We start from the raw sequence: 15,219 nt of genomic DNA on the forward strand, positions 1-15,219 counted from the left end.
AGGAGAGAGGGGATCATTCTATCTGGCAAGCTGCAATGCCTGGACAGATGGAAGGTTCACAAGAGCACTGCTGAATTCCTCCCAAAATATACAATCAAGTGGGATGTAACACTTTATTCTGGGGCACATAAACCACTTTACTATAAAGATGAATCCATAAAGGGAGAACACACAGTGTGAAATAAGGAAGACTTCAGATTATAAAAATGATTGCATATGAAAAGGATGTTCAGCTCCCTATGGAGAGCTAGACATTTTTCTAGGTATCTTCAGCCTCGAACACCACTACCAACCTTTGGGTACATTGTGCTACATTTGAAAAAAGACACAGACATTTTTATATTTCCTTTTGTAGTTCGTTTAAGGGGGGGGCGACAAGAATCTAATTTTAAATAGGGCATGCCTTTCTACCTTGTGAATAAAAGAAATTACTTTCAGCATAGCTGTGACACTGAGAAATGCTGCAAGAGATTTCTCAGCAAAGGAACAAGGCTTCCTCTTTATTAGCAATAGCTTCTTGATGTATTTTGGTATTGCTACAGGTCCCTGCCCAAATGTCGGCCAAAGGCAAATATTCTGATCCCGAAGCTCTGTGGGTGTGCAAAACGCTCAGCATTAGTTTTTTTCTCCATCTAGTTATGATGGAAGAAAATACAAGTACAGTATTATAACAACTGTTTTTTTTCTTTTCAGATGTAACATTTTTAAAGGGGAACTTTTCTTGGCAATGTCGGGGTCTTCAGAGGACCTTCTGTGATTCCAGTTGCTCCTATTTATGTTCAAAAGCCTTTATTCCAAAAGGTCTCACGTGTAAAAAAATAATAAGCGGGTCCTAAAAACAGCAAACATTAAGAAACCAGGCTACCCCACTTGTACTGTCCTCACTATGACAGTGCACAGAGTTGTGATGCTGATGTGAGGTGTGTGAGAGGGAGGGAGGGAGAGAGAGAGAATATGTGTGATATATGTCTATAGTATTTTAATTAAAATAGACCTTTAATACTAGAAAAAGATACTCCACAAAGTGTCTGTTCAGCGCATCACCCAGTTATGAAGGCTGCACATCAGTGGTACTGGGCTTCTGTCTTTCCATTCCTCCATTAAAAAACCAATAGTTTTTTTTACTGCCAGGTGGTAGGTAGAAAAGGGGTGAGGAATCACAGAGTATGAATTAAAGACAAAGGTGAGCCATGGGAGGATACACATATCTGGCTCCATCTCGTGTAACATTTAGGAACCAATGGCCCTTTAAAAATTGCAAGTGAAACAGCAGTCATCAGGAGAAGGAATGGCAGAGTGAGCAGAACAGCAGCTAGGCAACCAACAACCTGAGTAATTAGCAATTCCAAATGGAGACTATACTGCCTGAAAATACAGAGATTTTGTCACACATGCTTAATAACTAAAAGTAAAATAAATAATAAAATTATTACAATCACAATTATTATATTTCCAGAAGCGAAACCATGTTTGTCTGTTTCAGTTTAAGTTATAATACATTTGTTAGACTTTAAAGTGCCACAAAAATACTCCTAGTATTACATTATATGCTAGCAGGGAGTTCCCAGCCCTGCATAGTATTCTTAAAAACAGAAAATATTGTGAATTTTATTTTTTTTTATTTTTTTTTGGTTTAAAAATACTTTTATTTCAAAATTTTTAAAATTACATAATAACAAACCAGAAAGAAGCAAAATACAAGAATAAGAACCAACAGAAAATCCTCAAATAAGAAAAGGAAGAAAGAAAGAAAAAAGGAAAAAAAAGAAAATTCAAAAATCCCTCATTCACGAATTTACATAAATCATATCTTGTACTAATCATGCATACAGTATACAGTATATATGCATACTGAAAAGAACAATGAAAAATTAAAGATACCAATAGAAACACAGATACAAATAAGAAAAAAAAGGAAAGTATAAAGAATATAAAAAATATAAAAAGTGCTTCCGATTGTCTGTCCACTGTTGTTTTACAATATACTCCTCTTCTTACTTGTTACGTTCCCACTTTCCTTTCCGGCCAATTCCGGATAGTTTTTCTTACTTTAACCTAACATATATTATCTCTTTGTACGGATCTTAGTTTATTGTGAATATTGTGAATTTTAAGTGGGTAGTGCACTTTGTGAGTTAGAACCAAACACGTCAAAAATCAGGTAAAATCAAGAGTCACCTTTTGTCCGCCACCTTGGTTCAAAATGGCACCTGACACTCAAACACTATGAGAAACTGCTGTGCACACCTGAAGAAGCCCTCGTGTCAAGTTTGGCGATGATATCTCGAGAGGCAGATAAGCCTACGCCAAAAAACAGGCCAAACAAAAATGGGAGCTGTGCCAAAAACTGTTCCCTCTGAGCAAGGCAGGAAGACATTTGGGAAGTGAGGAATTCTAGCCCTTCCCCACACAAACCATCAAGTCCACTTTTGCTTACCCAAAGTTGGTTGTCGCCCTCCCCTTGAAGGGAAAAACTGCATTGTTCCCTCTTCTGTCAGAATCATTTGCCACTGGACAGAAAAGCCATCATGGCTGAAGTGTCTGAAGTCCATCAGCGGACAAACCCATCAGGGTGCTAATCCATACAGCTCAAAAAGTCTTGGTGTCATTTGCCACCCTCAGGGCTCCTTGCTCTATTCAGCTCTGACACGTCCGTTGTCTGCTTCACTTCTTTCTACTGCACTGTCATCACAAAAGCAATCCATCTACTAATCTTTGAAACAACAATCTGCTTGCCCCCTCCAAGCTATTTCCCCCTTCAAGAAAAGCAACACTGCGCGAGTAACTGGAGAAGTGCCCACTTCACTGAAATATTAGCTTACACAAACAAGTTGTATTTTCGCAAAGTAATAAACCAGTTATATGTAGGAGTTGTGCTACCGACTCTCATTATGGATTTATTAACGTCTCTGTCTCAGAGTTTCAAACATTACCTAACATAATAAACCACATCAACATCTGTCTCACAAGTGTGCTTACCACAAATCTGATTAAAATAGACATTAATGCTGCTCAGATCTTTACAGAAAACCTCTATAAATGAGCTTCAGGAAACTAATTCGCCCACTCCACCTTTTCTACTATGTGGGGAGACAATATGTAAACAGACAGTCCCTGCTGGGTTCTGCTATGCACAAAGAACTGTGAATGAACAAAGGCAGCCATATTGACTTAAGAGTGTCTGTTCACCAGAATAGATTTTTTTGTGCACCCACGTATCCACTGCATGTGGCACTTTTACAGTTGGAAGCTCAGTGTTGGAAGATTCAGTACTTTTTTCACACAGCACATAGCTCAACTATGGGATTCACCCCTACAAGAGGCAGTGATGGTCGTCAACTGGAATGGCTTTAAAGGAGGACCAGACAAATTCACGAAGGATAATCAATGGATATAAACAGCTCTCAATGGCTACTAGCCACAAATGGCTGCCTCCCTGGTTGGAAGCAGCATGTTTCTGAACATCAGTTGTTAGGGAACACAAATGGGGAGCCTGTGCTCAGGTCCTGCCTGTGAGTTTCCTGTAGGTACTTGTTTGAGCACTATGAGAAAAGCATGCCGGGCTACGTGGGCCAACATCAGGGCTCTTCCTATGCTTACACAGAAGCTGAAAGCTCCATTTGTGTATTTCTAGATCTGTTCGCTTCTCTCTCAGATCTGCAAGTGGTAAGAGCACTGATACTGGTGCCATGGCACAAAACAGTTTTTCAGAGTCTTCCAAGAGACGCTAGGGCCACTTGGAAGTTCATATGGAGTTGGTTTCCCAATAAAAGTATCAGTAAGTAAGAACAAGTTTCACTGGATGACTTATTTCTTCATCACTACTGTTTATGCCTTGGCAGTTGAAAGCATGCATACAGTGGAGTGGCGTGTGTGATCTATGCTCATGCAAGGCACTGGTGAAATGCAAAAGGCATGGATTTCTTTTTTCTCTTTAAAAATTTTATTTTCTAATTTTGGATTTTTTTTAGACATACAAATACAAAACTTCCCTATATATATATATATATATATATATATATATATATATATATATATATATATTGACTCCACCCCTTTTGCAGTTTCTTATCATTTTTAATACTGCATTTCCTACGTTATTCGATTTATTAGCTATTCCCTGATTTTTCTTTAACGTTGCATTTAACTTCTTGCTTTACGTTAATCCTGCTAACGAGCTTAAATGTATACAAAGCACATTTATACACTACTGCTTGCATCCATCAATATATTTATGCTTGTCATGTAGCATACCTGGGTTCGTAGAATCTCACTTTTCGACAACTGCATATCACCAGTCAGCTCTTTCACTGTGATGCCTAGTGGCTCCAGCCGCTTACTGAAGTAATTTGTCATCTCAGCTGCCAATGCCTTCATAGGAGCAACATAAACAATCTGTACCAAAAAGGAAACCAGTTTGATAAATGAGCAAAGTGTACAAGACTGTTGGTTTTGCAGCAACTGATACAAATCACAATTTATTGTGAAATATTATACCTAGCACTTACAGCAACGGGGGAAAAACCTAATAGGGGTAGATGGAAAGTGTTTATCGGTGCTGGATAAGTGTGCAGCTTTTTAAAAGACAATAGATTTTGTTTACACGGGCTTATCATTTTGAAAATTGGTTCTGCATCAAAGCTAAATATATTTTCAAAGCTTTTCACATGGGTAATAAGATTTTCAGAACAGAAAAAGGAATTACATAACAGAGATGAAGTAAATCAACAGGCTCCATCTCCGTGTGACTTGGGGAAAACACAATGTCCTTGAAAACTTCTTGAATCCATATAAATGTGCACAACTCTATAATGGGCTTTATCTTACAAGTTATAAAGCTGTCCTGCAGTTCATTACATTCCTACCTTAAACTCGTCCTTTTTGATGACTCCTTGCTGAACATGCTGACGGATTTCATGCAAAACTGTTAACATGGCAATGTTAGTCTTTCCAGCTCCAGTGGGCGCACAGATTAGCATGTTTTCATTTGTATTGTAGGCAGTTTCAAAAACTATGGACTGGATTCGATTTAACCTTTTCATGCCCTTGAAAGCAAGTTGCCCAATCTGCAAAAAAAAAGTCCAGAAAAGAAAAGAAGCATTCAACTAAATAATTAAAACAGTTGCTGTTGACAAGGACTAAAGTGTACAATTCTCTCTAACTTTAATTTGTCCAGTTCATTGTTATGAACTACACCAGGGTGGAGAACCAGATACTGGACTCCTGGCTCTCATTAGTCCCAGCCAGCATAGCCAACAGCCAGGGATTATGAGAGTTATATTATTTGTCCAACTTTTATTTATGTTTATGTATTTCTTACCTGCAGTTGATTCTATTTGGTTTACATCAAGGTCAACAAATGCAATCAAGATAAAAACAAGTTAAAAACAAACAATAAAAGCAGAAATTGCTTTAATTGCTCACTCGAATAAAAGTCTTCAGCTGTAGTCACAACAACATCTGGAGGGCCCCAGTTTCCATCCCTAGACTACATCACACCTAACATTCAACTAACTGAAAAGCATAGTTTCGCATTTATCCACTCCCTTCGTCACTTTTCCCCCCTCCTCAGGTCCTCTTAGTTGTCATCACCTGCCAACTTTCTTTCCACTTCACTACTAAAAATAAACATTTCTCACAACTTTCCCCTTAGTCACACTTCGTTTCCTTTCAAGTTCAGCTAAGATTACAGTCTACCACTTTGACCAAATCAAACAGACCATTATTTACTTCCCCTCCCACTTTGGAATCAACTTTTTTCTTCTAACAGCATATATCTTGTGGCTTTCCCCTCTTTGATACGGACTGATAACAGTTCATTTTAGGCAATTTATAAGCAAGTAACGTTATAAGAATGCTATGCACAGTGCTGGTTGGCCCATCTCAAACGGAATATTATTACTTATTATATTTCTACACCAACTTTCAACTGAGGATCATGGGATGGATTTCAATATAAGAACACAAAAACGCATACCATAGTAACAAACAAAAACAATACCCCCCCTCCGCCGTTTAAAAGGCCACAGATTTTTTTAATTAGCCTGGGAGAAGAGGAAAGTTTTTGCCTGGCACCTAAAAATATGTAACAAAGGCACCAGACAAACCTCCCCGGGGAGATCATTCCACAAAGGGAGAACCACCACAGAAAAGGCACATTCTTGTGTTGCCACCCTCTGGACCTCCTGTGGAGGAGGCACATGAAGAAGGGCCTCAGATTATTATAGCATGGTCTGGGTCAGTTCATCTGGAGAGAGTTATTGCAGTCTTGAGACATTTAAGGCTTTATAGGTCAAAACGAGCACTTTAAATAGGACCCGGAAACTATTTGGCAGCCAGTGCAGCCAAGCCAGGATTGACGTTATATGCCCAAACTGTCTTGCTGCTTTCAGCAACCTGGCAGCCAAACTCTGCACCAAACTGCCTTTAGAGGCAACCCCATGTGTAACTTGTTGCAGTAATCTAACCTAGAGGTTACCAGAGGATAGATGATAGAAGAGAGGCTATCCCTGTCTAGATAGGACATAGCTGGACTAACAGTTGAAGCCAATGGAAGGCACTCCATGCCACCAAGGCCACTTGAGGCTCAAGTGAGAGCAGTGCATCCAGAAGTTGCCTCAAGTTGTGTTTGAAGTGGGTAGGGGGAACCTGTAGTCCTCCAGTTCCTGCTGGCATACAATTCCCATCATCCCTGGCAATGGATACGGGAGTTGGGACCAATCACAACCTGAGGTTCAGCAACCTGTGGTGGGTCACAGGCTCCCCCCCCCACTGTCAGGAATGTATGGTAAGAGAAGCAAATGTTAAAAAGCAATTGAAATGACTACAGGGATCAAGCATCTTCTGTACAAATAACATCAGGACTTTAAGTATACAGGGAGCAGAGAGGACGGAAATATTGTTATTTTATACAGTAAAACAAAAACAAAGCAGTTTTAAGATTTCTTCACAGGAATGCACAATAAACCTATGAAACCTACTACCACAGAATATTAACATGTCACTATCGTCAATGGATTTTTTTTAATTAAATGAGATGGTAAATTCATGAAGGACATATTCACATACAGTGGTACCTCGGTTTATGAACACAATTGGTTCCGGAAGTCTGTTCATAAACTGAAGTGAACTTTCCCATTGAAAGTAATGGAAAGTGGATTAATCCGTTCCAGACGGGTCCACGGAGTACTCAACCTGAAGTGTACTTAACCCGAAGCATGTGTGTAATTGGTTCCGGAAGTCTGTTCATGAACTGAAGCGTTCATAAACTGAAGCGAACTTTCCCATTGAAAATGATGGAAAGTGAATTAATCCGTTCCAGATGGGTCCACAGCGTTTGTAAATCGAAAATTCATAAACCGAGGTGTTCATAAACCGAGGTTCCACTGTAGTAGTATATTCCCGACACTCAGATAACAGGGCACAAAGATGTGGGGCATGCAAACTTTCCTGGCACATTAGATTGGCCACAGATACCAGAGAGAATCTTGAACTAGACAGATCATTTATTTCAGCTAGCATAAGTGTTCTACAGCTGTTGTGCAAGATTATGCGTGTTAATATATGCAATCTAATTTTTTTAGTAATTTCATAATCATGCTAACTGGGAATGAAAAATGTGCTCCCTTTGTTTCTATCGCAGTTCTCAGAAAATTGCCACGTGAAAAGCCAAAGTCATCTTAAGGTTTTCTATTCCAGGTGTGATCAATTCATAAGTGTAGAAGAAAAAGAGAAGGGCAGAAACAGTTTCCAGGAGAAGAATTGCTACCGACATGCTTTGAATTATTTTTTTTTTAAATGGTTACACCAGACAGAGGAGGAAAAGTAGTAGCACTGAGCAACAGCAGATTTTTCAAGATGGGCTGGCAGTCTGTCAAGTCACTACTCCTAAAAGACGGCAGGAACAAGGAATCAAAGCCCAGAAAGAATGAAGCGATCTTGGAAAGCTCTTCAAACATGAACTTCTAAGAGACGGTGGCATGAGGAAAGAGAAGGAAACACAATTCATGAGAACAACCTAAAGAATAGTCTGTTTGAGCAACATACCTTCAGCTGCAAATCACTGCTCAGGAACCCAAGTCTCTATTCTTGCCTGCTTGCAATTGATCAGTTTGCAGCAATGGGAAAATAGGCAAGGGTTAACCCAGGCATAGGCAACCTTGGCTCTCCAGATGTTTTGGAACTACAACCCCCATGATCCCCGACCACTGGCCCTGTTAGCTAGGAATCATGAGAGTTGTAGTTCCAAAACATCTGGAGAGCCAAGGTTGCCTATGCCTGGGTTAACCCTTTCACCACTTCCCCCCTGCAACCCCATCCCCTCCCCTCCGCCAGTCACTTTCCCTCACAATGCAATAAATGTATCTAGCTGGCTACAGGAGCTGGAAGATGTAAAAAGTAATGTTTAGTGGAGGACCAGAAAATACTTCGCTTTTTCTGCTGCACCCCATTTAATTAGCCAGCCCCTTTGCAGCTGTTTCAAAACGACCTGAATTGCCAAACTCAGATCTGACAAATGATCTAGTTTTCTGTGTAAGAAAAGGCAGGAGTCACCATGCTACAAATGCGAAAAGCTGAAAGGTAAGAATGTTGTTATTCTTTTCCATTGTGAGGTATGAATATGTCTACTTATTTTTGAAATCTAACTGTAACAGGAGCTATTTCTAATCCTTATGCCAGAGAATTCTACATCTCAGTTATAAAATTTCTTGTCTGTCCTGAACCAATTTAAGGGCAATTCTAACTACTGGAAGTCAGCATAACTTACATTAGTGTAAGTTATCCATTCCAAACGCTGTTCAGAAGCCTGAGAGGGCTACTGACACCTAACCCAGCAGGTGAATATGGGCCTGAGTTCTGAGACTTGAACCCTAGGTCATATGACTGAGCTGAACAGGGAGTTGGAATAGACTTGAGCATTTCCTTGCCTCACACCTGGAATTTGCAAATTTTTAAAGTTAAACATTAATCTGATTATGGCTTCCCTTTCTCAATGAAACCTTTCCCACTTGTCATGTATTCCCAAATTCATTGCTACTTATGACTCTTGCTTGGTTTGATAAGAATCAATTGCTTTTGAACAACATGTTTACCTAACAAAATAATATGAACAAGCAAAATGGAGAAGAGAATTGAACTTAGCGATGGCTTTGATTTGCCTTGAAAATTATCAAGTTTGTTCTTTCCCTGGACATCTTGCCCATTTGGACTTTTATGGCTAATGGAAAAAAACTCGGACAGTTTAATTGTGCAATGATTAATGGGTATGATGCTGCCAGTTCTTATGAGTTGACTCTTTTCAAAGGTTTAGCAGCAGAATTCTAGATTGCTGTGTAACATCCACTTATTAAAGTAGGTTTCAGGAAGATGATTTATGATAGTTGTAAGATATTTTATCCCAGCTTGTATTTGTCCCTTAAGTCACACTTTGAATATGAAATACAAAGGAGTGAATAGAACAATATCTCATTGATACCTAGTTGCCAGCTAACCTGTGGTGGTACGTTAGGTTTGTGCCTCAAAGGCATTGGGTTTAAATCTAATATCCCTGGAGGTCACAGAATGCAAGGAGCTTGTCTGTTTCGGGAGTTTATTGTTCCTCTACTCAGAGTTGCATTTGATTTTACCATCCATTGATCTGCTGAAATGTTCTGAAAAAATCCAGAGTCAACCTATTCTTCAAAATTTGCCTCTAATAGCTAAGAATTTCTTTGCTGGACCACAACAATATCCACCTATTCCAGAATTCTGCAGCTGAGAAACAATTTAAACCTGGATCTCCTACAGTAAATCACATAATCAAGAGGATTTGATAATATATTAACCAACCCAAAATCCCTCTGGTCCAATATGTATTTCCTTTGAAGAAGGTTCTGTGGGACCTTAATGTCAGCCCTGAAGTGTCCAATGGCTGCTTATTTCCTTCATTCCGCTGTTGATTCTGGCAGCAACATAACATCACATTTGCGATGAAAAGGCTCTGCTGGTGAGCAGTTGCACTTCTGGATCATGACAGGACACAGGAAAAGCCAATTAGCCACCTGCCAGCTAATCTTATGCCTACAGCCAACATTGTCAGGTCCTGTTATTGTAGATGAAAACAGTTCTGCTGTTTGTGTTACAAAAATAGTGATCTACCCTAGTTTCTCCTCTGTGCCACTGCAACAAGCATCAACACCCACTTGTTAGAAAAACCAAGTGGAGTACAGAGTGAAGACGGCAAATTAAAACTGGAATATAAAGAACAAATGCAAAACTATGTTTGGCCATGCAAACCAATTAAAAAATTCACCCACCCACGGTTGTCACTGTGACAAGACATGACCAAAGGCTTCTCTCAGCATCCCAGCCTCTCTCCTTCCTTAGATTTACACCAATAACTGAACCGAGCTCTTGGATTGCAAAAACAAACCAGCAACAAAGAACTGGGGGATTAGTCCAACTCTTTCTTTAAGCTCATAAACTACAGATGAATACAGGTGCAATAACACCTCAGGACACAAGTTCAGGTTCAGATTCTGGCTTGTTTCATCATAGGCACAGCAAGAGTGTGGGACCAGAGCCTTGGGGGTCCCACTCTTCATTCACATCAAATCAGTTTTGTTTTAACATATAGTTTACTGGGAAATGCAACTGGCCCACTGCTTTTATTTTTGCATGTTGCTGTATTCATGTTTCCCCACTAAATAAAATTTACTTTCATTTGGGAAGAAAATAAAGAAGCCTGCGGTACCTTAGTTAACCAAGTTATGGAGGCATGAGCTTTCATTTGCCATTTGTCTACTTCATCCAATGCACAAAGTAGACAGTGAAGGTGTTGAACACCGCTGCCACCCACGTTGGGGCAACATTCAGAATAAACTGCAATGCATCGTAGATTAAGACTGCCTTTGAAGACATGTCAGAAGCTTCAACTGGTCCAACACTCAGCAACTAAGCTCCCAACCGACATGAAATTTAGAACAATGGTCATCAATTCTAAAACAGCTTCATGAGCTCTCCCTGCACTTTATAGGGAATAATCTATAACATTTTACTTTGGATAGGAATACTTCAAGAACTTCCTGTTCCTATATGAACTAGTTGGCTCATATGAAAAGGAAAAACTATTCCCAACTTAGTGAGGTAAAGATTGGGCCTTCTCTGTCAAGACACCCAGATTATACAATACCCTGTTATGAGTTATTGACACAGGTGTGAAAACCCAGGACTTTTAACTAAGGAACACTGTAAATTTATGTGGAGCCTGTTTTTAGCATCGTTTTAGCCTGCCTGCTATTTTACATGCTGTTTTAACTACTATATCCCCCCTTTTATATCTCTTAATTTAACTGTTTAAAAGTAATAAATTGCAGACTCTCATGAGTCAAGAGAGTTATTAAACAAGGTGGAGTGCACAGCTTCCAAACAATGTTTAAAGCTACATTGGAGTGGGAGGAGAGAAAAGCTTAACAACACATTCAACAAAATGCCAGGTCACTGTTGTAGGAGGTAGCTTTGCTGGTATTCCCTACTTTTGCACAGCTTGAAATTAACAACACGAGGATGCGTGGAGGAGAGTGAGGATTAACCCTGTGTCATCCATAACTAAACTACGAAAATATTCAACAGGTGCCCGGTATGTTCATCCAACCATATTCCACTCAGCCTTGTAATCACATTAGAAAACAAATGTGCTGTCCAGAAGAGCACCTGGTTCGCCCTATTGCGCTTTAAGCTCTTGGAAAACATGATTTGACAGCAACAGAAGCACAAACTGGTTGGAAGGTGTGCTCAACAAACGTGTATTTACTGCGAAATAAAATGGTTGAGGAGAAAGACTGTGAGTGAAATTTCTTTCTCTACAGGCACTAACTAATGGCACATCTTCCAGCTGTTCAGGCATGAGTCACGATTAAAGCTCTTAACAATCTTATCACTTTAGAGATCTCCACATGTACTGAATAATGATTTTCAGAGTACATATTTAACTTGCTTGTTCTCTTATGATGGGAGATAAACCACCTCCTTCAAGCTTGGTGCTACAATATCTATTTAACAAAAAGGGGAAGAACTAACATACACTACTTTAAAGGGTAATTATAGCTGACAGAGATAATAAACGTTAACCCATCAAGTAGGAGTGAGGCAACACAGAATGGAAAGAACATTCTTCTGGGGGGGGGAAACACAAATGTCGTGAGCATCTACTTTTTAGGAGTGCACTTGTTTTTTCTTTGTGTAAGCGTTCAGGATCCCAATAACTCTTCATCAGGTTAGATAAAAAAACAGGGCAGTGGGCATAAAGAAAAGGCTGTTCCTCAAGCCATGTTTGTATGCATTTTGTAAGCATCTTAAGGTGGAACATGAGAGAAAATTCAAACAAAGAAAACTTTTTTTTGCCTTAAAAACTTGAAAACCTGCACAATGTTTTGTGACATTTTGGTTGGTCTACCTAATGTTGGTATTACCTAATGTGTATTTTGGATTTTTTTCCCTTATGGGTCGACATGGTTACCTTTTCGTTTGTTTGTTTGTATCCTAATTTCGATCTCACAGCCCCAAAACAAATCACCTACTGTGCCAAAATTAAAGCAAAAATATATTAAAATTGATAATGTGACAAAATTAGTACCATTACATCAATTTGCACAGAAGTAAAATTGGGGGGTGGGGACTTGGTAAATAAAAGGCACATCTCATATTGATGCAAGCTATTTACTTTCAGTCAGAGAACATAGAAATAAAAATATGGAAAAGCTTCATCATGACAGTACCTTCTCTAATTTTGTGTCCTGCCATGTCCCCCATGACACCCATTTTGTGCTATTCCAAATCCCCTTGGAAGCCATTTTGTAACTGGAACCCACTGTACTCTGAAAATTTGAAATGTGCCCACTGCATCAAAAAGGCTGACAACTCCTGTCATAGATGATATCAAGTTGTGACATCCAAATTACAACATGGACTTCTGTTTGCACAAATAGGACTTCCCCTTTCTTCCCCTGACAGCTCACCCCACTTCACCAGAATCTGCTACAGAAGGCTGGGAGACCTTTTGGGAAGAGCATCTGGTATGCCTATGGAAAACTCCACAAGCACATCTTGGAGTTGGCCGAGGGCCCACAGGATCCTAACCCTACTTCATTCCACAGACATATCCCAAAACATGGCCCTATCTACGCCAGCCCTGGAAGTGGTGTAGTTAATTTCTTCCAGTTGACTGCAATGGGGGAAGAAGCACCCCCTCAAAAAGGTAAAAAAATAAAGTTTCCCACCTCTCACCCTGGCTGCTATGCACTGATAGGACTTAGCAAAATGTGATAGCTCAACCAAGAGATTCCCCCTGCTTCCCCCTACAGAAAAACACCCATAAAATTCCTCTGTAAACATCGTTTCTATTTTAAGTGTGTTTTATACTTTGAAACATTCTAACAGGCAAATTCTCCAAGTACCTAAAATATTATCAGACATTACTGCTTGTTCTGGAAAAGAATAGTTTCCCTAATAATTATCATCTATAATTTTTTAGGGCACATTATGTATATGTTCTTAATGTCTAAGACTGAAGCAAGATGACAGTTCGTTATTGTTATGAACAACATACTTTTAATATGCAAAACCTTTAAAATAATTAAGACTGTTTCTACTGTTTGTATAACTTTCATCAAGCGTGCTACACAGAAATCTTAACTCCAGTTAATAACAGTGTTCAAACACTAGTTGTGTCCTAGTAATTATATGGGAACAAAGCAGAAACTTCATGTTTCCTGAAGTAGAAGTTACAAAACAATTGCTTTTAGAAAAACCGAGGAAAACTCCTTACATTTTAATTTCACCAAACATTTTCCTGTTTTTGTTTTCAATGTGAACAAAAATGAGGTGTGGATTTTTGTTCTTAGCTAGAACAAATTAAAAATCAAATGAAATATACTTTGTGAAAGTGTAAATGTATGGCTATAATCTGAAGCACTTTACTATTTTTATGCAGGTAAAACTTGTGCAATAGAGAAATGTTCCGCACTGCATGTGCAGATTGCCCTCCAACTTGTATAAGAAGGAGGCCCCACAAGGTGTGTGTAGCTCCTCAGGCAGTTTGAAACTGACCTAATTTATTGAAACTTCAAATAAAAGAAACGTAGCCTGTAACACAATATAAAAGTATTTCATGTGCAACTTCTAGAAATCCGTTTTTTAAAGTCATTTGAAGGGGCCACATTCAAAGTCCTTCACTAGGTATCTAGGAAAGGGTCGTAGCTCAGAAGTAGGGTACATCCTTTGTATGAAAAACACCCCTGACTAAATTTCTGCCATTTTCAGGTAGGGATAGAAAAGATCCTTGCCTAAAACTTTGGAGAGACACTGCTGGTTAGTGTGGAGCTGGGGTGGAGAACCTGTGGCCCTCCATATGTCGTTTGACTACAGTTCCCGTCATTCCTGACTATTGGCCTTGCTAGCTAGGCCAGACGAGAACTGAAATCCAGCCACATATGGAGGGGCACAGGTTCCCCATCCCCGATGTGGACAATACTGAACTAGTTGGATCAAGAGTATAAGGCAGCTTCTATGTTCCTGTTCTAGGAAACAAGTAAGAAGGTTGTAGAATGAGGAACAAGAGGAGCAAAGATAGACTGGGAGTTTAACAAAAGACATATGAACCCAGATCACCTATTGGACTGACCCTAGCAATTCCATGACATTTGCTGTAACAGCTATATTTGAGTCTCAAGAATTCTGAATATTTATTCCTCATTTACTCATTTCTATGTCCAGTGATTTTGAGCATCTCTGGGGCTGGTCCTGGGTACCTCAATTTATTAACATGGATATCAGGGGCACTCTTTTGTTCAAATTTAGCTTCCGTCAATTCCAGCCAGTCTGGCCAATGATAGGGGATGGAGTTGTAGTTGTAGTACAGCAATATCTGAAGCCACATGTTTTTCACCCCTGCATAAACCCAACCCTTCAGACTATTAGCACAGTTGCAATTCACCACCATTACCACTTTAATCCAGAACTCTCCCTATTTCCCACATTTCAGCTACAGCATGGCTTGAGACGCTCCAGCACCCTAGTTTCTCATTGGTTTACATTATACATATTCTGTGTCCAATTTTGTCTCTGGACCAGCTCAAGGGTTGATGAGCTACAATGCATTCTGAGCTAAAAAGTTTCAAACTAAATGTTTATTTTTACTCATTTGTAACTGCACCTTTCGTTACACTAACACAGGAACAGCAA

At 39.4% G+C, this 15,219-nt stretch overlaps 1 protein-coding gene across 2 annotated transcripts in view; it reads right to left on the minus strand.

Moving 5' to 3' along the window:
• The window catches only part of ASCC3 (activating signal cointegrator 1 complex subunit 3), a 202,937-nt gene that overhangs the window by 154,580 nt on the left and 33,138 nt on the right, over positions 1 to 15,219 (minus strand). For both annotated transcript variants that reach the window (XM_035109325.3, XM_088665994.1), the window contains 2 exons: positions 4,866 to 5,066; positions 4,255 to 4,395 (listed from right to left, as the gene is read on the minus strand). In XM_035109325.3, the coding sequence (XP_034965216.2) occupies positions 4,255 to 4,395; positions 4,866 to 5,066 (342 nt within the window). The remainder of the gene's footprint in view (positions 1 to 4,254; positions 4,396 to 4,865; positions 5,067 to 15,219) is intronic.

This window comes from Zootoca vivipara, chromosome 3 (assembly GCF_965207765.1).
Source record: "Zootoca vivipara chromosome 3, rZooViv2.hap1.1, whole genome shotgun sequence".
Classification (NCBI taxonomy): domain Eukaryota; kingdom Metazoa; phylum Chordata; class Lepidosauria; order Squamata; family Lacertidae; genus Zootoca; species Zootoca vivipara.